This window comes from Gasterosteus aculeatus, chromosome 5 (assembly GCF_964276395.1).
Source record: "Gasterosteus aculeatus chromosome 5, fGasAcu3.hap1.1, whole genome shotgun sequence".
NCBI classification, from domain to species: domain Eukaryota; kingdom Metazoa; phylum Chordata; class Actinopteri; order Perciformes; family Gasterosteidae; genus Gasterosteus; species Gasterosteus aculeatus.
Window position 1 is genome coordinate 9,787,380 of NC_135692.1, and position 26,227 is coordinate 9,813,606.

The 26,227-nt window shown below is 43.7% G+C and overlaps 1 protein-coding gene across 7 annotated transcripts in view; it reads right to left on the bottom strand.

The window, feature by feature from the left end:
• The window catches only part of sdk2b (sidekick cell adhesion molecule 2b), a 266,141-nt gene extending 253,710 nt beyond the window's left edge, over window positions 1-12,431 (bottom strand). For all 7 annotated transcript variants that reach the window (XM_040176380.2, XM_040176377.2, XM_078103192.1 and 4 more), the window contains exon 1: window positions 11,579-12,431. In XM_040176380.2, the coding sequence (XP_040032314.2) occupies window positions 11,579-11,666 (88 nt within the window). In that variant the 5' untranslated portion in view covers window positions 11,667-12,431. The remainder of the gene's footprint in view (window positions 1-11,578) is intronic.
• Between the last annotated feature and the right edge of the window lie 13,796 nt (window positions 12,432-26,227).

Consider the following 26,227-nt stretch of genomic DNA (forward strand, 5'->3'; position numbering starts at 1 on the left):
ATCGGCTACAATGTGATTCCTTTTATGATCTTTACAATCTATTAGTATAGTATTCAAGCAGCATATTTTGCCTCTAATCTTGTTTTGTGTCAATCAGCTCTAAATGATTAAATTCTATTAGATGCATCCAACATAAACAGATATGTCATCAATGTCTGTGGGTATGTGGGACATTTATATAACAAACCCATCCATGCGTACTAGATGTCAATCAACTAATCTGTCTGTGGGTAAAATGGCAAAACCAAAAAAAAAAAGATATTTTGCAAAATGTTCATTTGAAGCTTTCATAAAACAATCGACTGGAGGAAAAAAAGGTTTCACACAGGCAGCTCGAGTTACACACACACACACACACACACACACACACACACACACGTTTTGCCGACAACTCAAAGTAACAGCTTTTTCTGCGCTGCTCAGTTTCCTGTGCCCATGTAAGTACGTGCCTTTTTTTTAAAGACCGCTACACCCTCACACAATCATTTCCCGGATCCCGCAGGAGAAGAAAGACACAGATGGGGAATGAAACAGTGCTGCTTGTGTGTGCTCATTCCACGGAGGGCTGCGTGTGTCTACATGTGTGAGGAGGAGGGCGGGAAGAGAGTCTTAAGCATGCATGAAAAACAGTCCTTGTTTGTGTCTTTGTTTTTTATTCAAAGAGCGTTTTACGAGAATAAGTAAAATGGCATTTTCCCTGCAGTCTGTGTGTGTGTGTGTGTGTGTGTGAGTTTGAACATGAGTGCGTTGAGGAAGAACCATGAGGGACTGGGGAACGGCACAACCTGTGCGTAGGTTGTGTTGTATGCGGCTTTCCAGCGGGCATGAAAGAGGAAGTAATTGGCCACCGTGTGAAGCCGTGTCTTTAGTGTTGCAGTCCCACTTCAACGACTTCAGCACCGGACTCACTTCTTCTGACCACAGGGCGACGACGGAGGGAGTGTACTTACCCTTTCCTGTCACATTTATCTTCTTTCACACTGCGTTGCCTGAATAGCGCAGTAAAGGGGAGACCTATGCAAACCAGTCCTGTAGCATATGACCAGCCCAGAACCCCCCCCCCCCTCCACCATGTCACACAATCTCTCTAAGTGCTCCTCAGTTACCACGAAGCTATACTTGAATATGTTTTAGAGATTCATTTCTGGCAGAGAGAAAATAATAATCTATGGAGAAAAAAAAACAATAGTTGGTTCAACTAATATTGAACAATGACGGGCACAGAGGCGTTTAGTTTGATTATTATTTTGGCCGTAGTCTTTGATGTATCATTCAATATGGACTCAATATGTACACAAAATGATTTTAATATAACTGAATTATACTCATTTAAGGAGATTAAAAAAAAGCAGTCATGGTTTGGAGACGGAGATTTTTCTAAAAAGCCTACCAATTTTCGGAGGATTCAAAGACAGTCAATGGTAAAATGAGCTTTTAAAGAGGGCTCATTGCACGGCGACGTGAGCTGGGGAAGCAAGCAGTCTGGATGGCCGCGATACACAGCAGCTCCATAGTTCTGTTTTACGAGAGGTTTTAAGACCTCTGCCAGGACGGACGGAAGATTTAGAGAGAGTTGCGGGGCGAGCACATCCACACGTCTTTGGTCACAGGTGTAATATCCTCCCCTAAAATGCTATTAAAATAGGTAAGGGCCCATTCCATTAGACAGTAGAGCCGTTTGAAAAACCGCCGCACAAACCTAAGCTACAGTTTTGAGTAAAAGGTCTCTGGCAGCTATGCCTCCGAATCTCTCGGCCTCTTTAGCTGTCACATAATGGCTGCAGTGATGTACTGCGTCCTTTGCCTTGTATCCAAACTGTTAACCATTGCTTAAAAATAAAAAAAGGCATTCTTCTCACTAACATGCCATTTCTTTACTTGGGTTAAATATATCCAGGTTTTTTTTTTCCCCGCCTGCAGGTGAAACTTTTAACAGCCCATAAACACGATATACAGAAAGCGAAAACGAAAGCCCTGGCAGCTTCGGAGAGGTGGGGTGCAGGGGTATGCGCCGCCCTCGAACGCAGCATTAATCAATTAGTCGCAGCGAATCGATGCTCCCCGCCCAGCTTGGCAGGCTGACGGCACTCAGGTGTAATTAAAATTGTAACTATTGACAAATCAAGATGGATGGAGTTCTTCTTGGCTGTTCTGCTCAGCTATGAGAGAGAGATCTCGGAGCAACTAAAGCGCATCATAAGGCGACAGAAATGCCAGTGTGCTTGTTTGCGTAGGCGGGCCTCCACCAAACGTGTGCGAGGGGCTTAAGGTGCTTGGGTTGGGGTCAAGCCCGAGTAATGGTGCGGGTTGAAGGCACGCGTCCAAACATCCATCCCTCACTCTATCACCTTCCATTATCACTGGGTCACTCCGATTAAGCAGGCGGCTGAGAGTAGCAAGTGGTTTGGTCATGTGTGAAGTGCATCCAAGCAAATGGTAAGCAAGATGTTGATCTAACAAATCTTCATTGCTCAAGTGTAAAGGAGTGCTTTGAAGGTACTTCTCCAAGGGTGGGTCATGTTCTTGAGCATCCTGAGGGTTTTAAATGAGGTAAGCTACTTAATTGGACGATGACTCCTGATCTAGGTGTCTAGGCAGGTGGTAATAGAGGACTTTGAGGTGGTGATGGAAGACGAGCTGGCTGAAGAAGCGAGTGACAAACGTCAGATACTTCTACTAAAGTTTCAAACAAAGCTTTTGATTGGCCTCCAGTTATTTGGTGGAGCTGCTATTCCCTCCAATTTTTATTGTCTCATTTTTATTCTTTTATTGGGCGACAAAAACAGCTTTTGCGATGCGCTTTCGGTCCGGTGGTGGGAGCGCGGTAACGTGTGTGTGTGTGTGTGTGTGTGTCTGTTTGCTGCATTTCCTGAACCACTTGAAGGATAAGACCTGCGCAATTTCTCTTTTTATTATCGTCACCAGCTCTCATTAAAAGATTGGAACCAAAGACTAATGCAATGAGAAACAATTTAAAGCAACACACTGAACCTTCCCCCGTGCGCCGAGATCTGTGGATAATTATAAATGTAAAAAAAGAAAAGGCTCTGGTCAGGTTGGGGGGGCGCCCACCCTATTGAATGGTGGGACACACACATACATCGCTATCTCACCCATTTGTAGCTCTCAATAAGTGCAAAGTGTATTCTTTGGCTAATTATACAAAGACAGAATCTCTACCAACTGCAGAGCAAGCGATGTATCATTTAGCACATCGTTCCTTAAAAGCACCAGAAAAGAAAAGCCAGTAATTGCCAGTCATATGAAAAATTCAAACTGCTGTCTACTCTACTGACAGGTGCGAAATTGAGGCTGGAAAATTTTGAGATCCACCAAGAATTCTCCCCACAGCATTCAACATATTGGACCGTGAAGCCGAGTCGCTTCCATTATGGAGAACACTCTAGTTCCAACTTAACTGTCATACCGCATTTAATTCAATGCGCCGCATGCTTCCACTTCAACTATCATCCCCCTGCCCTTCCTTTTTCCCCATCTTCAATATATCTGCTGTTTATCTTTTATCTATTGGGATTTGAAGAGAGAATACATTTGTCAGTGTCCAAACGCAGGGTCCAACAAAGGGTACGTCAAATCCCTGGTGCAGACAAGACTTTCAATTTCCTTAACAGACTATTTTTCCTTTTTACAATTCAGAATATGGGCTCATTCCAATTGATGTAGGCTTCTCCTCTTTTTACCTATCATGAGCCATTTGATTTTACACTAGCAGAAAGGCACGATGCTTTTGATGTTGGAACACTTGTCATACGGACTGATATTATTCAGTCATGCACATTGACTTCCACAGATATCTCCAACTGGAATACTCTTCCGTAATAATCATGCAATTGGCAGTGTCATTTGCGTACCTGAACCAAAAAAAAAAAGATTCCTATATCCAGAATTCCCAGGCATGATCACAAATGCATCACAGGTCCTATGCTTTAGGATAAAAAATGTATTTCAGAAAATACTGAGTAAACAAGAGGGCTGGCGGATAAGAGGTACAGGAGGCTGCGGTTTCACAGGTTTCAGGAGACATCACATTTGATGCAATGCCATACCTGGGGGATTAGAGAGAGAGAGCCGCCTGTATCAAAATGTTAAGGTGCCGCCCCGCATAAATATATTCAGATGTCATTAGACTGTTGAATCTAAGACATAGGCCTCCAAAAATAGAAAGCCCATTCAAAACCAAATGAATAAACAAGCTCAATCCTTCCCTATAATGTGTGAGTAATATCTCACAACAGTGAGCTTATCCTTCAAATGCATCTTGAAGCTGGAAGCAGAAAAAGTCTCATGTTCTAATGGTTCTCTTGATTCCAAATTATTATTATGTAAAGCATAAAAATGTGTTCTCTCATCAAATCAAAGCACCTCACAAATCAAAGCTAAGGCAATTACAATCTTATTCCGCCTTTTCAAATGGCAACAGCTGTTTCCCTTGGTCAAAATTGCAACATAATTGCACACGGTAGCATATGGTTATGGCTGATTAATTCAACTGGGGGTGAAGGCCCCATTATTCCTGCATGGGATGGGTAAATAGGCAGTGGATCCAAGTGCTGGATAGACGGGTAATAGGATGGCAAAAAAAAAAAAGGGGAATGGGCCTTTGACGAGACGTCTGTTAAAAATTGCGAGATTGTCAGAATCGATCAGGCCCTCTACCGTCCCGATCTGAGCCATTACATTGATTTGCTTGTCATCCAGATGCTTCAAGAGAAACATGCCGGCGGTATCAAACTATGGAGAAAAAAGAAGCCGTTTAGGATAAATCCATTTTCGACCGTAAAATATACGGCTGTGGCCATTTCTTAGTTTCAGTCCCAGGGGAGCGCCGTGTGTGTGTGGTGACGGCAGAAGCTCACTGGCCTATTTGTTTGGACATCAAGTTGAGCAATAGTGGCGCCGATACGCTCACTGTAGTTTGGGGAAAGAAAAAAACAATAGCCGATAAATAATCAGGAGTTAATCTAATGCAGATAGATATTCGGGATAACTTTCACTAAAATGTATTTAAAGTACATATTGATTTTATGCATGGAGCCTCATCGGCCAGTATTGGTGCCAATTTTTGTTGATAAAACTTTTTTTGAATCCTATTGCCGTCCTCTAGCTTGAACTGGCCATTTGTACACAGACCCACATCGGCAAGCACACACATACAGATTCACAGCCCACTTATAGACACAAACACACACTAACACAAAACACTTCCCCCAGGGAACAGCAATTACAAGGTTCAGAGGTGGTTTCCCAAGCCCCCAGCCAATCTGAGTCCATTTCTCTTATAAACACACACTGCTCCACATGAGCGAGTCTGGTTTGGGGGCCTCCTGAAGCTAGTGTCACTCCAAAGGTCCACACTCATTTCCATCGAGTCGGATGAGGGATGATGCTGGTAAACAAGCCTTGACTCTGGCTCCCCACCGCCTGTCCCTGCATGCATAATGGCCCTCTTTAAAAAGGGGAGAGAAAAGTCGAAGTCCATAATCACATCCTACCTCTGGCTTATCATTGTTTTTAGCTGTCATTCTGGAGCCCACTTTGAAGGACACGTGCAGGAGCATACAACGCTCAGTATTTGGCACTCCGCTGCTGAATCTGATGTGTGTTGTAAACGTACAGAAGGCCTCCAGGTGCTAATTTGGGAGTGCAGAAGCATGGCTTGGCTTGGCTCAGCAGATATGGAAACACAGGCGACGCTTCCACCGCAGCGGTATTAAAATAAGATGGAATGCCCACCGTAAATCCTTCAATCCATTTTCTGCACAAAACCATGTTCAGGCCAAAGCTTTATTGTTGCGACTCAAACACAGTAGAGTGAAAAGCAGCAGCAGCAGCATCAAAAGAAAACCGCTGTAGTGCTGAAAAGCCAAGTACAATACACATAATAAGCAATCAGGTTTCCTTCCTACTGTTCAAAGGTAAAATACCACTGCCTGTACATAGAGGTGCATGCGCTTGGCTTTTACAAATAAATTCTTCAAACCTCTACATGAAAATATGTATATTGTAAAAAAGCAAGATGCAGAGAGACCAATAATTCCTCAGCATGTAATTCTGCGTGCCCTAGTGCGTAGCAAAATGATCAAAGGAGCTGCATAAGACCACAGAGAAAATAAGGGAATCAACAGAATAATCCACTTTAGTCCAATTAGAATAGATGGCTTAACAATGAAAATCATTGTGGTACATGTTTTTTATGGGCCATGTTGTTTTGTGTCCAGCAGGTCCTCCAACGTTGACCCCTGGTCATCTGAGTTTGTGGCTGGATTTCGCAGCTGGTCAGTGAGGCATTTTTTCCAGTCTACCCAGTAAAATGAACAGTGTCTAAATAAATTACAACGCGAGGACAGATAGAACGGCTCTGGCAAATGCGGTCCAGTCTCCCTTGTGCCATATTGAGGACAGCCGGCAAGGATGGAAGGCGCTTAAATAGAGACTATTTTCAAAAGAGGCTGCTACATTTTCTCCTCAGCGCAGCAGTTCCTGTTCTGGTCAACGTGTCGGGGTAGCAAAGCAGTTGAAAGAGTACAATCTTAAATGGTCAATTTTTTGGGAGGGTTACATAACTAGTGTTTCAAAGAGCAGGGCTGGCTGAAATGTGAGGATTAAAGGTTTTGGAATGTATTAGATGAGAGGAGAGGGGAAAAGTGGTCGGCATGCCAATGAGGCAATGTCGGGCCAGATGCGGTCAATGAACAGAAAGCTGTGAAATGGCATTGATTATGGCGCGCCATTGTCACCCAGAAGCACCCTCAGAGGAGCGAGACGTTCCTGGTGGAAACATTTTTTTATGTCATCTCGACCCAAATTAGGCTGACCTCATTTTTTTTGTCTGCTGCATTGAAAGTATTTCAGGGATTCCTGGATCTTCAGAGCGACGAAATCCAAAGTCCGACCATAAACCATGCCTATCCTTTGGGATGATTCACAGGGAATGTTTTCTAAGCCTTTCATGCTGGATCAATATATGATGTTGTTCACTGTACGGAGGCAGATCCCTCTTAAGTCATATTGCTTCAGGGGTTTAATCAGCAATTGGCAGGTGAAGCCCACTACCTTGGCGGACATTATTTTGAAGATAGTTAGATAGATAGATGAAAAACCCTAACCCTGAAATTATTTTTACCAATCACAGAGTCAACAGTAGAACTGTGTTGTTCACGTTCCCGGTTAAGCCAACAGGTACATGCACTCGCCACCTTGCCTGATAATGCAGTATTGACATGCAGCAAAACGGTGAACCAGGTTAAACCAGGTCAACGGAGCCACCAGACTGGCCTTGTTGAAATGAATGAGAGGGCTGTGTGCCAAAGTCAGCACGAACGTGACCTCGCTCTCATGCAATGGCAACATATTCAGAGCCATAAGTCCTCCTGCAAACACAGGTGACATGGAAGTGAACTGTTTAGGTTTGCCAAATTTCTGAAGACATTTTAACAAGGTTTTTGGTTTTTTTCATACCTAAAATATGGGGGATAATCCAATACAACGGATGACTTGGATAATGTTAAGCTGCATACTAAATGCAGAACAATCAAGTTTAGTTTAGTAGGGTGCCACAGCAGAGAATAAAAATAGAAAAAGCTCAAGATGCTTGAGAGATGTCGAACCTTCCCAGCTCACACTTTTACGCAACTGTGCAAGAACAGGCGTCTGCGCACAGTGAAAGTGAGGACAGAGCGGGGTGGGTGTTTGTGCATTAATAGGTGAGAAGTTTGAAATCATCCCGAGGCCTCGCTTTCGACCACATCTGGAGAAAACATTTAGTAGCACTGTCGTTAAGGAGCATGTAAAATTCATGGACCTGTCTGTTAAAATTAAATTGAGGATCTGTCAGCAGGTCACTATTCTCTTCCCCCTCCTTCTCTTTTTTTCCTCTTCGTCACATGACGACGACCTTGTTGCAGTTGTTATTTATTCATTCTTTTATATCATTCGCACGGAGCTCCTGTGTAGAAATTTAAGCCCACTTAGGAACACCTTCTTTTGATTGACTGACGGGTTTGGGAGTGGGGCTGTGGGGGCGGGGGGGGGCAGGGTCGATGAAAGCAGCCCCCCTTGTAGGAGCTCTGGAAGTGCTCTCTGGAGAGGGAAAAACAAAAGGTCTTCCAGTTACGCCTCTCCCTTGGACTTGCGACTATCGGGGACCTTGGGTGGGAAGTTTTGTTTTATTGAACGCAGCGCAGTGAAACTCTAGACGTCCCTCTGAGAAATCCATCAGTGGACTTTGACTGTGAGTTTTCTCGCCAGGCCTGAATTCTAAAAGCGATATGTTGTGACCTTTTGCGGGACGCGCCGGCTGCAGGGAAATGGGGCGGCTTCGTTGCTTACGTTTTGTGTTACATTTTGTTTTTGCAAAATGTATTTTTACAGGGCACAGCTGCTACAAGGAAACAGTGATCCTTTTGTCTGTCAACTAGGATGAGTGACGAAGGAGGTGCAGTTGTAGTCTGGAGACAAACCTCGTCGCCAATATTCCCTCAGATTACTCTCACAATCCGCTTCTTTTTCTACGGCTTTGGCCAAGTCCATCACGTCAGTTTCAAATCACCCCACAAAGAACTTGTACCTGCTGCTTTAATAAAAGAGTGTCTCATATATTCATATATAAGACCAAACGTGGCTTTGATCAACAATCTAAATGCGGGGCCGCAGGTATCCGCTGTCTGCGATTGGAGAAGGGCTACTCGAAAGGCTCTCGAATACACAAAAAGAAACGCCACCCACACATGTCGACATGTCCTGACAACCTGTTCGGCGGAGCACAGCTCCGTCGAGAAGACAAAAGACGAATACACTGGAGGCCTGACAGTCTTAATCCCGCCACATGCAACGGCAGCTTCCACCTTTTCATCTGCAAGCCGCGGACGCGTTTGCCGTGAATTCCCTGCCGCACGTCTGTGATTACGCGCCCCACTTTGGTCTCCGGGGATAAGAATGCATTACATTTTACTCCCCTCTGAAGTAGTCGAAAAAGGTGCCTCCAAAACTGCTTGCATTTCATTCCAGGCGTACAATTTTCAATTCAATCATCTACGAGAATTAAAATGGAAATTACATCCTTGACTTCCATCACGGTGTCAAGGTCCAGGTAGAACACGGTGAGCTAAAAAAAAACAGGCCGTCGCTCTAAACGTACGCGTTTTCGCCAGATCCCCCCCCCCCCCCAAAAAAATGAATATGTGTGCCCCGCCTCTGACAGAACCAAGTCCTCAACTCCCTTTTTAAAGCTCCTAAAGTCGAGCTGTAGCACATTCGGGCTAATCTGCAGACGTTGAGGGATGCAGAAGTATGTATGCCAAACATGACAGTCCAATAGAGCCCCCAACCCTCCCCCCCCCGGCTGCTCCGGGCCCTGAAATAGATGTGTTTGGGAAATGACAAAAGCAGCAGGCAAAGCCCAGCATTGTGTCCATGCCCATGAGCCCATGACCTCAGTAAATGAATGGGAGTGAAGAGTGGGACCGACCAGACAGCTCCTAGAACTGTCACTTTAAACAAAACGTCCGGGGCGAGTTAGGAGGATGGACGTTTTTTTTGTTTTTCGTCCACGATATGAAGAGCGTATTGTACTGCATGTGTCAGCAACCCAAAATAGTGTGTGTGTGTGTGTGTGTGTGTGTGTGTGTGTGTGTGTGTGTGTGTGTGTGTCACAAGGCCTTTGTTTGCAATGCAGAACGCTTCATTGTTTCAGGTTAGTACACCACACCAAGCGTAAATCAGCCATCAGTCAGGCACTGAGGATTATTAACCGTAAAACTTTGTTTATTTTCCTTGCCGCTCACAACGATGATGAAATGAAATGGACAAAATACCAGATGCCTCTCCCTGCTGAGCGAGCCTCGGAGCCAGACTTCATAGCACTTTGGCCCCGATGAAGGCCGTCCTCCCGTCGTTAAAAAGCTGTTTCGGTGTGGACTGGTCATTAAAATGTGGCAAGCGGTGGCCGACGTGTCCGTCCAGAGGCGTGATACCGGCCTCGTGGCGTCCTTTAATCATCGCGGGGAAGGAGAGTCAAGCCCACACTGGGGTCACTTCCAACGACGCCGCACTCCGAACGGTTTGAGTGTCCATTTCGGGATGCAATTAGAGTCCAATTAAATCCTACACTTTCTAACCCACGAGCGACGGGCGAATCTGATGGCCGCTGCTGGACGTGGGGGGGGGGGGGGGGGAAAGGGGGGGGGGGGGGGGGTGAGAGCGAGCGGCTGTCAAGGCCTTCTCCCCGGGCCACCGCGGTAAATAATGTCTTCTAATTTAACTTGCTCGGCTAAATAAGCATTAAGAAGGGAGCGAGGGATGGGTGGGAGTCAGCAGGGAGAGAGATACGGTTATAGGGAGGGAGGGAAGGAGGGAGCCACAGTGGCAGGACCCTTCGCGATAGGACACACGAGTTATCAATCGCCTGTAAATGTCAGGCACTCGGATGTGCACTCATGAATGATGGATATCTGCCTTGTTTATTTTTTTTTCCCCCCATCTTCTCTACATTGTATTATTGAGTGAGCGTCACCCCGGGAGTCTATCTCAAGAGGTAATACTCCCTCCTGGCAGTGGCAGCTGTACCTGAATCCTAAATCATCCCAGTGGACAAGGTGCAGTGGAGGAAAGCAAAGAGCAAGAGCTCTTTTGCATTTTTTTTTAACCTTGAGTCGCCACCCTGGAGGTAACTGCACATGCCGGGATAAAGGTAGAGGATTACATGGGTGGAGAGACAGAAACGGAGTGAGGTGGCATTTAAGATACCTGGGTACTTTGCTGAGGACCCCCCACCCCCTCTTTTGAGCACCCCGTGGCAGCCTCATGTCTAACTGCAGACCCCCAATTAGCTCCACAAAATGCTCAAAGTGAAACTTTTCTTCGCAAGGAAAAAAAACAAACTTCAGGTCATCCTGGGTAACATCATTTGTGAAAAGGTTCTACGTGCACATGAACGTGTGATAACAATGAAAAGGAAGCCTGAGTTTACAGAGACTGCTGGGCAACAGCAACAGCAACAACACGCTTAGTCTCCACAGGAACCCGACAGCGATCTGGAGGGATTATTGCGGTGAGAATTTGAATGACTAGTCAAACCAAAGCGATTAAAACAACTTCAGCAAAGTAGAAAACACACACACACACAGATTTCAGTAAGTTAAAAACAGTCTCAAAGAACAACTGCTGTATAGCATCTTGTGGGCCCATCTCTTTATTTATGGCACTGGTTGGACGCGCAAACTTTTGGGTGGATCGGGTGATTTAATTATCAGCCAAATGGGCTTCACGTGACAATTCCCAAGCTACACACTTTCTCACACACACACACACACACACACACACACACACACACACACACACACACACACACACACACACACACACGCGAAGCTTAATGAGGAAATTATAGCCTCCGTGCAAAACGAAAAAGTCAAAGCATGATGAACACATCACGGATGTGATGCCAGCAGAGCGTAAACACACCCAACACATGCTGGCCACCATGGCGGGGAAAGGGGGGGGGGGGGGGGGGGGGGGGGTGCAGACCACCCCTGAGCGCCCCCGGCGCGGTGTCTCTTACCTTGAGCCTGAATGGAGTGGAGGAGTAGGTTAAAAAATAAAATCCATGTGGCACGCCACATCGATCTGCTCCGGGAGTCCGCGAACATCGTCCCCCGCCTCTCCAAAAAAAAAAAAAGATACCGGGCGGACTGGACAACAAGTGCCCGGTGCGCTTGGGGTTAGGGGGTTGGGGGGGGGGAGGATGGGCTGCTACTGTGTCCCGCGGTCGTCCGCTTGCTCGTCGGGTCTCTCGGTGTCTGGGAGCCCCGCTGGCAACTCGCAGCGGGCCAAGCGCGCAGATCTGGGGGCGCAACAACCGAGCTGCTGCTTCGTCAGCGTGTCGTTACCGACGCGATTCGTTTAAACGGAGTCGGTTGTTAGTTGTGGTGCCAAGTGAGTTGGATGCAACTCAGTCAGGCGAATCCAGCTTTAAGTCCAAATACAGTCCGCGTCTCGCTGCACCTGTGAGGAGACAATTCTGCACCTCCTACTTTTTCATCCACACTTCCAGCGTCCTTGAGATGCCGTCTCCTCTCCTTTTCCCTTGCCTCCTAGAACTTCAAACTTCCACCTCACCGCTGTCCCCGACCAGAGCAGTGGCAGTTTTGGTCTCTCCCCCCAAAAAAGCCACCCCGATGGACTTTACCTCGAATCCTGCCCACGGCGCGCTGTCAAGGATGGCATCTCATCCTGTGTCAGGAGCACTGAGGAACTTCGACGAGGGCAGCAAAGGGGGAGGAGGAGGAGGAGGAGGAGGAGGAGGAGGAGGCTCAAACTTGCACTCAGTCACGCCGTCATTGCTCGGAACCCGCCGTGGAGGAGAAGCGCGGCTGCCCGTGTGCGTCGGAGGAGGACGAGTCCCGGGGTTCAGTGTGAGGGAACGTTTCGGATCTGACGCGCTGGCGGCGCAGCGCATGTTGCCACCATGCGGCCGCGCGCAAAAGCGCATTCCCCGGCCCAACGGAGCCGCGCACAAAAGGGGGTTCTCCACTTAGGGGTTGTATTGCTTTCCAACACCACAGAAAAAAGGTGGCATGGATAAATACCTTTTTTTGTTAAAATGATTTAAGGAGCACGTGCTCTGCCCGTGTCACCGGGGGGCCTGGAGTGGAGAGACGCCATTGTGATATTAAGTGGGGGATTTACAATGTGTCTGAAATGCATTTGACCTGCTGGTGTTTTTCTCAACCCACTACATTTTTCCTAAATGTAGTTGAAGCTGTGTGGAATCCTGTAATTCCTCCACGCTGTTCGGAGGTGCATGACACAACCATAGAGACACCAATGGCTGTCTTAAGTCTTTAGACATGGGCTGGAACGGCTGCATGTTATCTTGCCTGCGTTGGTGAGGAGGGAGGACAGGGGGAAGGAGAGGTTGAGAAATAAAAGAGGGAAGGATGGAAGTAGGAAGAGCAGAACGAGAGAGGGAGAGAGGAGAGGAGAGGGTGATGGAGAGCGACTGAGAAAAGGCTGTTTCCGAAATGACAGTATCAGTAAAGTCGAGGCTGAGGGAGAGAATGAGAGAGCATGACGGAGCAAATGTTCCTGTCTTGAAAATGACAGTGCCTCTCCGGGAGAAAGCAGGAGTGTTAATGTCAGTAATGTTTTATGTTTTTTTTGTTTTTTTATCCGGCAAATGGAGTGTACATATAAGCCACCACAGGGCATCAAAGAAATAATGCACCGTGGTAAAAGCTTGATCTTCATTTTTTGGTTTTCTCGCTCTCATCCAACAGTGTCGTACCTTGCCCAAAAGTTAAAAAGAGAGTTAATATCAGAAAAAGCAGGATGGAGCGCTTCCTCGACCTCCCCCAAGGATGCACCTAATTAAGATTTTTTTTTTCCAAAGCACTGATTGTAACTATAAGCAAAAGGGTAATCTGCAAAAACCATGGACACAATTTATTGAGCCACAGCTTTTTATACATGAGAGGCAATGCTGCTGTTTGTGTGGCTTCAAGGTATATTCACTTCAGTGAGCGATCTTTTTATTTGGCCCTAGAATTAACCAAAGAACTGGTATTGATGATTCAGAGGTACTCGAAGCAGACTGCAATTATTTTTGAGTTATTCTGACATTTGCCCTGGGCATCCATATTTAAACACCTCAAACCAAACCATGGGATGCCATTGTTGGTACAGAAGAGGAGGCACAAACAAGTGCAAAGACACCTGGAAGTAATTTGAGGCTGAAACTTAATCACGTGAAAGGACCATGACCTCTTAGCAGCTCATCACTTCATAAGCTGCTAAGTTGAAATGTGAAAAATGACGATACAAAAAAAAGATACAAATGGAGGTTCAGGGACACACAAATGACCAAGTACAAGAGGAAGATGTTTTAATAAATGCATTGTTGGAAGCGGTTGTTGTGGATGGATGCATCCAATAAGGAAACCTCCCCCAGGAGGTAAATCTTAGTGTTGATTTGTAGTTTCACAGGAGAAACTAACACCTTCTAAATGTCAAGCTTTTTAAGTTTAATTGCGTAACAAGTTTGGTAAACTTACTTTTAACCAAACCATGATCTTTCCTTTAACATAAACAAGTACATTTTTGCTTGAACCTAAATTCATTCGCCTAAAATCCTGGTTTGTTGTAAGTAAGTACAGTAAGTAAGTAAGTGAAACATGCTTTCTCATGACGACAATGATTATGATCACATAATTGCGATAAGTCAAAAACACTAACTCGGGAGGATGTACATTTCTCTGGAGACATAATTGATCCTTCAGGGACGTATTTTGGGAACTTAATGTTCCCAAAGTTGCCCAGTTTGCACTCAGAATCTCTTATCTGACCAAAACTTGAACCATGAAGATTAACTATGAAATTCATCTCTTTTTTTATTTTTTCAGGTCAAATTTAAAGAGGCCCTCTAAGGTAAAACTTCCCCTGCAGCCTCTGATGCCAGGAAGACCGGAGAGGCGTGTTTTTACACAACAGAAGGCATTAATGTTTCAAAAGATCGAAGATACGCTCAGACCACAAGGCCCTGATCAACAGCTCGGATCCTCACATCGGTTTGGTTTTGGGGATTGGTTTCGCAAAATAATATCGGAAAAACGATCTTTCGACTGTTTATGTGAAGGCAGAAGACTTTTGGGTGATTGGAAGAGATCTGTAACTTCCTGCACACACACCATCACTCCGGTGCACTGGGTAACAGTAGACTTATTAACCGCAACTCACTGTTTTCTACACAATCATCCTATCATGATCTGCCTGTAAAAGCAAAGAGAGGAACCCAGCAGTCGTGTCATTTAATTGGAAGGTCCACTATTTATCAAGCATTTCTCACACCATTAAGATCTCTCCGTCAATTAGCACCCATTTAAGGCAAGGCATCAAAGGAACAGGGATTTTCTTAACCAAAATGAATGCTTTCATTCCACCGCTCCGACCAATCTCACTGGAGGTTTAATGACTCGGAACAAGCGTGAGATAACGGGAATGGGAGCTCAGTGGGAGGCCGATGGGGGATGCATTGCATATTACCCCCAAGGCCGATTACAATAAACATCCGTCATAGTCTCCGTCTGATAGAGAAAGAGGCATCGTTTCCCCTTGAGCTTTGCTGACCATCTCAATGACCCCAGTATGCACAAACACACAGTTTACTCCTTGGAGCTTAGCAATCAGTAAGAGCAGGCTTGTGCCTGATTTATGCACCTGCCACATTGCACCTAATGCATTCTGTGCCAGCTGGAGCAGGCGCCTCTTTTGTGCACGCAAAGTAAAATAGTACAGCAGCAAATTGCACGTGGGATTCTTTTATTTTTTGGACCTCCGGATTTCAAATCCTTCTTCAGGCGATCGTTGATTCGTGTGCCTGATTGAATATTTTCATATGAGGTTTGCCGGACCTAAGCAACTATATTGCTAGCAAAAAATAATGAATTATTAAAAGAATAAAAACGCAGTTGTATTTGTTGTTATAAAGAATATGAGGTACTTGACCAGAAATACCTCCTCCAGTCTCTGTTGTTCCATACGACTTCTGCACCGTCTGGCACGTAGTCGGGACTGAAAAGTTAAGCCAATAAGGAAGTGACTCAAACTGGCATTCTTTCATGCATGAGAAATGACCCTACATTGATTTAAACTCAGTAAAGCTTGTAAACCTGAATCTTGTGGTGTCAATCATCAATTCTTCTTTGATACAGCATGATTTTAATTTGGTAAACTATGGTCCATTGAGTCCGTAGAGTAAAATGGAACATAATGCAGTTAAGTCGCGCCGCATTAAAGCTTTAACGATTGAGAAATTGCCATTACGCTTTACAGCTTAAATCTTTTGTATGAAATTACCGGCTTAAAAATAGTCCAAAAACCAACCATTAATAAGATATTGAAAGTTTGATGTTATAGGTTCAGATTGCTGCAATAATGAATAAGTGGCATAGACTAATGAGATCCTGGGCTCAATAAACTCAACAACCCCACCAAGTACCCTTGCAGAATATTGTCTTTGGTAAAAACTTCAAATTCACAACTTCTAAGTTGGCTGCATTGCATTTGCAGAAAAAAAAAGAACCAATTAAAAAAACATATTTATTTATGGGAGGATCTTTAATCACAGGCATTCTGGCAGATGGAGATAAGTAAAAGAAAAATCCAACTGTATTCATCAGAGAGAGAGAGTGAGATCAGTCAAAAAGCCGAGAGAGGAAAGAGGAGCAGAACTGTTTGTTCAAGAGAGACAGATGGTCAAAATAGAAAAAGAAATATGTTGAGCAATAATGCGCCAACCTTGGCGAAGGAAGGCCTATAACGCAGACAGTAAGGTAAATGGGGTAGGCGGAGGAGTTAGAAAAGGAAAGCCAAGAGTTTTAGTAGGGAGTAATGTAGTTTGAGATACAAACAAGAGAAACGGGGGAAATGGACTAATGGCACATCAGGCTGCTTGTTGTTTTTGATTTGCCCAGAGATCTATTTTACCACTCGGCACCAAATACTCCACTCACCCGTCTCTACCCAGAGGTGCACTTTAAAATCAAATGCCTTCAAGATGAGTGCATGGATACGATCATGCGGCACCTGAGCAGTGATTGCACTTGACAGCATCACCCTCGGATCAGCATATGCACATCGCTCCCTTTCTCACACGTTCAACAGGATGCAAAAGGGATCATCACGCCTTTTTAAAGCAACATCAAAACAGGATTCGTCTGAAAGGATTTTACCTCCAACTTGTACTGACTTAGCCAGGAAGACTTTGTCCCGTTTGTAATGGTCCTAGGAATGTTGTCTTTTCACTGCAGGATCGATCCAAATAGGGATGAGGGTTTTATTGTTCAATGTTGCATTGCACGGATTTGCTAGGCAGACTGCAGCAGTGCTTTTATCATTAATGGAGACACATTTCTCCACCAGGTCTTAAATTTAGAAAAAATTGACCGCTAGTGGAAACTAATCAGCGATTCTCCGCCTGAATGCGGATTCAGAGGATAAAACAGGCGTGGTGTGAATACATGTTTGTAACTTACACCCATGCATGTACCACACAAAGATGTGCACACCAACCAGCAAGCTGCGACTGACAGATTGTACGGGCCACAGTGGTGCAGCCCGCATATACCTCGCGAATCCCCCCTTTTGCCCTTATCACTGGCTTCATGAAATGAATATGAAGCTACGGCAACAGTGAAATGGAGCATCTTTCTTCAGGTCCGGATTAAATCCTGGGATACGAGCCGAAGTGTAACTTCACAAGGCCAGACATTTTGTATCAAACGGCTCTGTGTTGAAAAGACACCAAACACTGACGCCGTCTGAGTTACCGGTTCTTCCTTAACCCTTGTCTACGAGCCATTGCCATTGCGTGCATGATAGATTCCACGAATACATGTGCATGCAGCGCATGTTTGCAGAAGAAGCGGTAGCTATGAGGGCATGCAGAAAAAACACAGACACACTCAAGGGGTTTATTTCTTTGAGGCACCTCGGATCAAATATCAGTCGATGCAGAGCTCTAATTGGTGCAAAGCGTCAAACCCCGGGCACCTACTTCAGATGCTCACCCACCCACTGATATGCATTCGGGTCAGTGCCTGAAGCCCGAGAAGTCACTCCCTGCCCGACTTGCTGCTGCAATTGAGGTACGCCGATGCGGCATTCATGTTGGAGCCTCGACCCTCACCTACCAACCCATCCGCGGCTGCTGGAGATTTATTGAGTTTCGCCCACATATCTCTGGGAAAATGACTTACCGAGCCTCATGCGAGAACATTTTGATGATCTTGTTTTTCCTTTTCCTTCTGTGTTTCCATGTGAGATTAAGTAAACTGTAAGTAAACAAATGAGCGCGCCTATCATGAGAATTTTAAAAATTAGCATGATTAATGCACAAATCATACTTTTTTCTGGGGTTGTTGAGTGTAGACCTCCTGCCCTGTAGAGTATGTCCTACTTTCGGAGAGCCCTAAAGGAGAGTTTATCACTTTTAAAAACCATCGGAAACGGAATTAAAAGGACCTGCGAAAGCCAAGAAATGGAGAAAAAAAAATCCAAAGTGCTGCTAATGTCACCCGAGGGTCGTACTGTCACTGAAATCAAGATGAAATGGTTCCACGTGAAAGTGTTATAGTAGTTATACACACACAAAAGTTATTTAAAGGAATGCTCATTTTGTTACACTAATCAATAATAAGCCTACACTTAATTGGAGAGTGTCACACAAGTGTAGCGGTTCAAGGTAATTAAATACAAGAGGGCGAATACTTGCAAAGCGCCATTCTTGTCTTCCAACTATTAAAAGTTCATAACTCCACAGGCTGTTTTCTGAATGGCACACATTGGTACACTGATGACTGACGCTGCCCTGCAAGGTATTGGCTGCTCATCATTTACATTCATACACCAAGGCCACAGCCTTTGGAAGCAATTTAAAGTGAAAAATTTGGGCTTGAAGAATAGCAAACGTAACGCACATGATTCTACAAGTCTGGAATACTTTTAAATTATATTCATCCCAAAGAATAAACATCTAAATTGATGTAAGCATTAACTTCTCTTAAATCACTGCTACAATCCACTTGAACTGCCTATTTTTTTAAAGGTGTCCTTAAAGAGGTACTTTACCCATTAGGAGAATACTTTACTTTTCAAATGTGTCTGTTAGCGTTCACATTGTTCCGTATCAAACAGTTTCCGCTCTGGTAAATGTGACCTACGTATTTTTCTTCTCTCTCCGAGGAATTTCACATATTGAGTGTTTGAAGGTTAAACATGCATTCGTGAAATATTAAATGCTCCCCGATGTGTCCGGGCTGGTGCCCACGTGGGCAACGAGAGAAAATAAGAAAAAAGTATTCAATAATTTGTGCCCGTTCGTACATGCAGCTAAGCAGTTTTTACCTTTTTCAAATGCATCTGCTAAACCCACGTGTGGAATAATACATGTTATTTAGTTCCAGTCCTTTAATCCTACCTGTTGTCCTTGGCTTGCATATCACACTTAATGTGTGATGATTACGAGCACAGATTTTCTTAACCTGGTAATTTAATAGTATATATTTTTGAATTAACCTGCATTCAGTGTTATGTTCTAAAAGGGCCTTAAATGTCACCATATACAGTAAACAAATTGAAAAGAGCTCAGCTAATGGTGAAAAAATAATTATTTTCCATAAGCCATTTATTATTTCATGTGTCACTTTAGTAAAGCAGCTTTATCATTATTGATTCAAATTGTATACATTGGCTGAAGGAAGAAATTGAATCCACAAGCTCGTCTGGGTAATGATATAAATGAGCAGAAAAACACAGGACAAGAAACTGTTCTCTCTAAAGATAATAAATAACAGAGGTAAATTTCACAGGGAAAAATTCTTCTTGGGATAGCGAGTCCAATTTCCACCAAAGCTGCAAGAATCCTTTAACAAAGCATGAAGAATGAATTGAGTGAAGAATCAAGTGCAAATTAGGGACAACTGTATTGGGAGATTTGGAGGAAGGGCAGTGGAACTCTCAAAAGGGACTAAAAGTATTTCTTATTTCAAACGTGTCATGTTATTACGTTATGTTCCCTTATATATATATCCCATATTTCACCGCTTCTATATGTGGAGGCATATGATCTAAAACATAGCATGCTCTTTATGTAGGCCTACACAGTCCAACTTCCCTCCTCTGCGTCATAACTTACGCATAGAGAGGCAAATTGCCTCGCGGACAAATTGAGGAGAAAGGCGGTTTTTATTTAGCCGTGCTGCGTGTGCACCGCGTGCGAATCCACAAGCGGTAGATTGCTGTGGAGATTTACGGGAGGCAGTAGAGTATTCTGGTTTTTCCCCCTGAACCAAACCCAACCTCCACCGGCCAGCAGAGAACGGGCTCGTGATGCAGAGAGCTGCAGATGTCACTCTCCCGGTGGCAGCCATGAACAGCCGTGACATAGGCATTGACTTTCTGAATGTCACAGACGTGTGGACCTTTCACGTAGCCAAGGTCCTCTTGAGCCAATAACAACAGATTCTCGGGCAGCTTTCCACAGTGGGCCGGACCAGAATCCCCCTTTATGCCTTTTTTCGATTTAGGCCGGCACTTTTACAATTTCCACTCTGGAAGACTGTTGCATCAACATAGGCTACATATGAGCATGAACTAAGATCCATGTAAGAATAAACTTGTTATGACACAGAGGTCACATGACAGTCAGGGCTCATTTTACATGAAGTACATGTAATGTGAAGGATTTCATGTTTTGTTTTGTTTTGTAATATTCTCCTATATTGGATTTATACACTGGGACAATGTACCTGGGTAAAAATCCATTGTGTTTTGCACCACTTGGCCTCTCCAACGTCCCCCCTGTGCAGATATGGTTAATCTTGAGTACGTTTATTAAATAAAAGTTTCCCAAACTTGTATTTAAACTTGTTTTTAATAAACACTTAAGTACAGGTTGACTTTTCGGGATATGTACAAACTACAGAGGTAGAGAAACCAACAGTGTGGGAGATTTTCCCAAGCAACTTTTAGAATGTTTTGCTCCTGCGTCTAATTCAAATTTGATCCAGCGTGTGGATGGGACATATTGAAAACACACGGGAGGACTAAATTGAAGTGCAAACACGGACCACAGTGTCATTGTTGCTTGGCAGCCAATAGCCCGATTACACGGTTGGTTAGAAGCATGATAACCGCAGGTTGGGGCGTCGCAATACACCGGCATCTAATGGAACTTGGCAAAACATGTTTGTTATCTTCTCAATCACAGTGATGGATCACCTTTGCTGACTCAATTAGACGTGTTGGGAGTCATTTGGCAGCCAGGCAGGTGTGGCAAAACTCATTTAAAAAAAAATGTGTTCACTGTGTGTGTGTGTGTGTGTGTGTGTGTGCGCATGTAAAAAATAGCCTCCAAGACGGAATGCAATGCGACTGCTTTCGTGGATGCAGGAAGCAACAAAGATGAGGCTATCATTCCTGTCATGCTGGGATGATCCTTAAGGAGTCATGTGCTTTCAGCATCAGTTGGTAAGCCACTCACGTAAAAACCTGTGAGTGACAAGACCTCTGGTTTGACTCGTCTGCATCTCAGGAATGACTTGAGCAAACCCTCTTTGCTTCACTATTTGCAGAAAGAACATCCAGACATAGAAGAGCGTACCCTTCAAATCGAGAGAGATTTTACTCATCTTCTCCCCGAACGTGATTGATGATTTTTTTCAAAATTCTTGAAGTCAAATGGAGCTTTTTAAACTCATTCTCTCTTTTCCTGCAATCTCAAGGTCTCAACAAGTCAGCTTCTTTCTTTTCGGTAACACTGCTCACCGGGTGCAGAGCAAAATCTCTACTCTGCAGAACTGTTCTCTTTGTTTCTCCTGCGCTCTAATACCTGCCAAAATTACATCTGTCTCATTTGTCTTGCCGCAGAACAAATATCTGGTGTTAATTAGTACAGATAGAAGAAGAAGAAGACGAGACTTGAAGCCAATCTCAAGACTGTAGGGAGGCTCAATAAGACTCAGTGTTATTTAATGTGTCATCCTCTTCACCTCGGTAGGTCTGTTCCAGCTGTTTATTGCTCTCAGACATTTCCCATATCTGTCTCTGCTGCCTTTGTTTATCCACACAATGACGGTAATGCCCACATCTTTGGGGTTGAAGTAAGTTTCCGTGAAGACAACAACGTTATTTGTTGATGGCTCTGTTTGAAATCTTAAAAAAGTTCACGCTGAAAGAATTTGCATTTTACTGCCATAATCCACGTCAACCCGCTAACGATGTGTCCTCGTCTGCGCCCGAGATCAAGCGCTCCTGAAGCCCCAATGCAGATAATCAAGGCTTCTTGAGTTTGGATTTTAGAGAAAATTTAACTGCCGTTATTGGCAGTGTTTCAGCCCTAAGATTCCAGTGGTCTTTTGCTGTTGTGCAAACAAATGCTTAATGTAAAATGTATCCCGGTGCAAATGCCAGTGGGCCTCTCGGAAAACCATAAAAAAAACCCGCTGCTCCAAGGTTTGTCTTTTGATTAAATATGTAAATTCTATGTTAGAATACATTCTGCCTCCACATTCCCGTCGAGGAAATCATCAGCTATTATTTAGTATATGAGAATTATTGTTAGTCATTCCCAAACCCACTCATCAATCCCATATCTACATGTCTGTCCGTCACTCTTACTTAAGCATGAAGTATAAAGAAGAAGGAATCGAAGAGACCGAGCGAGAGAGAGGCGTGGGTCCTTGATCTCCCCAGGATTGGTTCACCTTAATTGTCATGTATGGGCGCTTGGGTATACGCGCCAGCCTCCCTTTATCCACACAAAGCCCCTCATTAGGAGCGGGTCGGACAGCGAGCCTGGTGCCGAGGTGAATGCTGGCTAGAAGGAGCGGCCTGGCATCCACATGCAGGTGCAGAGCCGCCGGCTTTAATTGACAACAGGAGAGGAGAAGGCGCCGTGCTGTGCATGAAATGACCCGCCTTCCCTCTCTCTCTCTCTCTGATCTGCCTTAACCTGGTTAAGGGTCCATCTGACAACACATCAGCTTCAGCACTGAGCTGCATGTCTCTCTGGCTCTCTAACACAGACCCCTCTTGTTGTTTTCTTGATCAAACATAATATAATGAAATCAAGTCACTCAATGTGCTTTCCGAATAAAGTCAGTGAATTCAGAAAATGAAATGTACTGAAGCGATGTGAGGCTAAAGGGGGTGCTTTTTTTTGTCGTTTAATTTTTAATTGTAGCTGCTATGTTTCTCAACATAGAAACCCTGGTGGATAATTTAATACCAAAGGTTGGTATGGGTGAATGCCTCCCCAAAAATAATCTCATGAGCCTCAGCTGGCGCTACCTTTTGGAGATTAGCTAATCGGATTCAAGCACATGGATGGAAGAGGTGCAATCACCCAAAATCCAAAAGCGGACCGACCCTAAGCTGCCTAAGGTGTTCCTTTGTTTCTGCAGAAGAAGTGCAAACAGCAGAATATTTAACTTTGAAAAAGTCAAGAACATTAACTCATCTTTATAGCAACAATCTAGTCTACTTGTCCATACCAGTGCAGGAGAAGGACCCACCTGTAGACAAAAGCCGTCTGACCGGTTCAGTCAAATGCTTTATAAAACAAGAAGATTTACAAACTGATGATACGACATACAGGCCGCTATGGGGCTAATAAAACGTCATGCTTGAGACCATGTCGATCTATAGTCAGCTGGTCGCTTCTAGTCAATAAACACAAGTGAAACAATTACAATTTTCAGCATATCAGGTTGGTGCTGTAAATATGACCGTCCTTCCTCCTTCCGTTTCATGTCATGGTGCTGTCACGCACCCCTCCACCACCCCATCATCTTCATCAGAAGCAAAGGCTGAACCGGTCTCATCAGCGACCAGTGTCTGAACTCCACAGGGGGTGGGGGGGGAATTTATCTTGCTGCTGCTCAGGGCAGGAGCCCATCGATTAAAGACCTCCTCAGGTTCCTCAGATTCCTCCTCAGATTCCAATTGGCCATCTTCTGTAAAAGAAAACCCACAAATGAGTAAGTCATGGATTCACTTTCAGAATAATAAAATTGCAGAAACATGCAGGTGAAATATGGATTGTTGATGCTTTCATGGAATCAATACCTCCTTATAAGCATTATCAACACACTGACACTTTTTAGGGTATCAGAGGCAGGAAGGTTGGACAGGTTTCAGCTGGAATGCGGTTCATTTATACCTCAGGCATTTGGCTCGCAGCTTCATGAAATACAGAGCGGTTGGGCATGAAACATCCAAGTAATTAAATGTGTTTTGCCACTTCTTGAAAGTGAGAAAAGGAGCATAGTTTGATCTGAGCAGCTGCAAAGTCAGTTAGTTTTCTCTTCTATTTTGCTAGTATCAAAGTTCTGATATTTGGGTCCATTTTACCTCCATCTCTTTATTCATTCAATAATTCATGAAATTTGCAGAACTCCTTTGAGGAAAAGAGCTTTTCAATTAACGATAGAGTGCTGGGCGGGCATTTTTTTTCTCATCTGGACAGAAAAGGGAGAGTGTCTATGAAATATCGATATTTTTATATCAACTTGAAACAGGCTCTATGACAAACATCATGAATGTACAAGTAAGAAAATGAGGATCAGATAAGGTGAAAGACAGATATGTTCTTTAAATGAATTGGGAGAGGCATGTGATGGTGCAGAAATCTGCTTTGTTCGGTAGTGAAAGGACCGTGTTGAACTTAAGTACACTGCAGATGAATTCTTCGCAGTTTTCTCCCTCATGTTCACATTACTTGGAATAAAATGTTGGCGTCAAAACTTTCAGCGAACCATATTTCCTCACAGTTGTTCTAAAACCTGCATTCGGCGGTATCAGAATGAGCTAAATATTGCTTCAACTACTTGTGGTACCTAATGTTGTTAAAAGGTTTAGGAAACGATTCTGGCATGGGTTTAAATCAGCATGTTACTTTTGGATTAACACAAAACACAAGCACCAGTCTCCTGTAGGAAAAGTCCAGTGTTGGCCCCAGTTGCCAAACCCGTTATCCACCCTTTGTAAGACTTTGGTTGGAAAGATATTAGCGATACAGTGATTGGTAAACACACATGAATATTAAGTCTTAGTAAAATCAGCAATAACACAAGCTTAGTACACGTGAGGAGCAGGTTGGGGTGGTGGAAGCAGCTTGGATAGAAAATGTCATTTGAATGCGTCTTTGAAGGACAATGCAAAGGCTTGTGGACTTGAAGCGAGAACTTTTAAAACTAAAATCTGATGGTTTTAATGATATTTTGTTTCTCGGCCCATAAAATGTGAGGAACTATTGGTAATTTTGGGCTACACAAAGTGCCTACGTAACAAAAATAATTGTATCGCACGCGAGTAATAACAAATGCGTTCATTTATTCCTTAATCAAAACTATTCTTCTAAGGAGCAAGTAGTATTATGATATTTTACAGGAATAAAGTGATAAACAACAATTCATCACAGATTGTTTGCTTTGGTTATTCTAATGATTTCTCATCAAAAACGTGTGGTGTGATGTGCGAGTACAGCAGTAAATGTGTGTATATACTTCTATAGAAAACGTGGGTGTGCAGCAGTTTCTGGGTCCTGGGGTTTGCGTGAGTGGGTGGACGACGGCGCCCTGCGCAAATAGTAAGTAATTTTGTTTTTGATAATGGGTGTAATACTATAACCTATGTTTGAAATTGTTTTTATTTTAGTTTTCCTCCTAACTCATTTTTGTTTTTCCTTTGTTTTTGAACTGCCTCAGAGAAAACTGAGAACTCGTTTGCCATTTCTTCAATAAGTCGGCTGCTCAAGTATATTATACTCCACTGTATCACTCACACTTGCATTTTCTCTATAAAGTTAATCAATTTTGAAATTGGCTTTTCACCTACAAAAGAAGCTGCTGTTCTGTCTCTGGTTCATATTTTAAAGAATTGAACCATGCACACATGCTTGCTTGTGTAGAGCTATTAATTATCCAGAAAATACCCAACTTGTTTCCACCAAAATGCCACGAGAACAGTTTTATTTTGCTTTACAGGCACTTTAGCTCCGAGTGCATGTCTACTGTGCTTTTACTTTATTCTTTTCTTGCCTAATAATTGTAGGCTATTAAACTGGGTAGAACGTATACATGCTAATTGTGTGTGTTTATTCCCCGAAGGTTAGGTAAACTTTCTTAAGGTTTACCATTCAGCACAGCAACAGCGAACGTCTTGAGCTTGTAGAACGCGAGTCTCTTAAAGTTGTTGTTGAAGAAAACAGATGAAGAATATGTATGTTCCTGTGACCCCTGTGATGTCCACAATACATTCTGCTGCAGTAAACACACATCACACACTCATACAAAGCTGTATTTATTTTTATCATGGTGGGAGTTGTATAATGTTATTTAAATATATGTGTTATTGTGCATAAAGATGTCACAAGGGTAAACAAAACAACAAATGTCTTATTTTTTTGAATTCCTGTCAGGCAACATTACGGTGGACTTAAAAAAGAAAATGCATATAACAAAACCGCAAATAGGTTTTTTATAAAATTACAATCATATCCTTCAACAGATGGATCCCAATTTTATGGAGCATCTGAAGGTAAAATAAAAAAAGACATGTAATGTAATGAAAAGGCCACCGCTAAGTACATAACAAGCCTTAATTTGATATCTTTTATGTGAGGTTAAAAGAAAAAGTATAGAGAGATACAGGT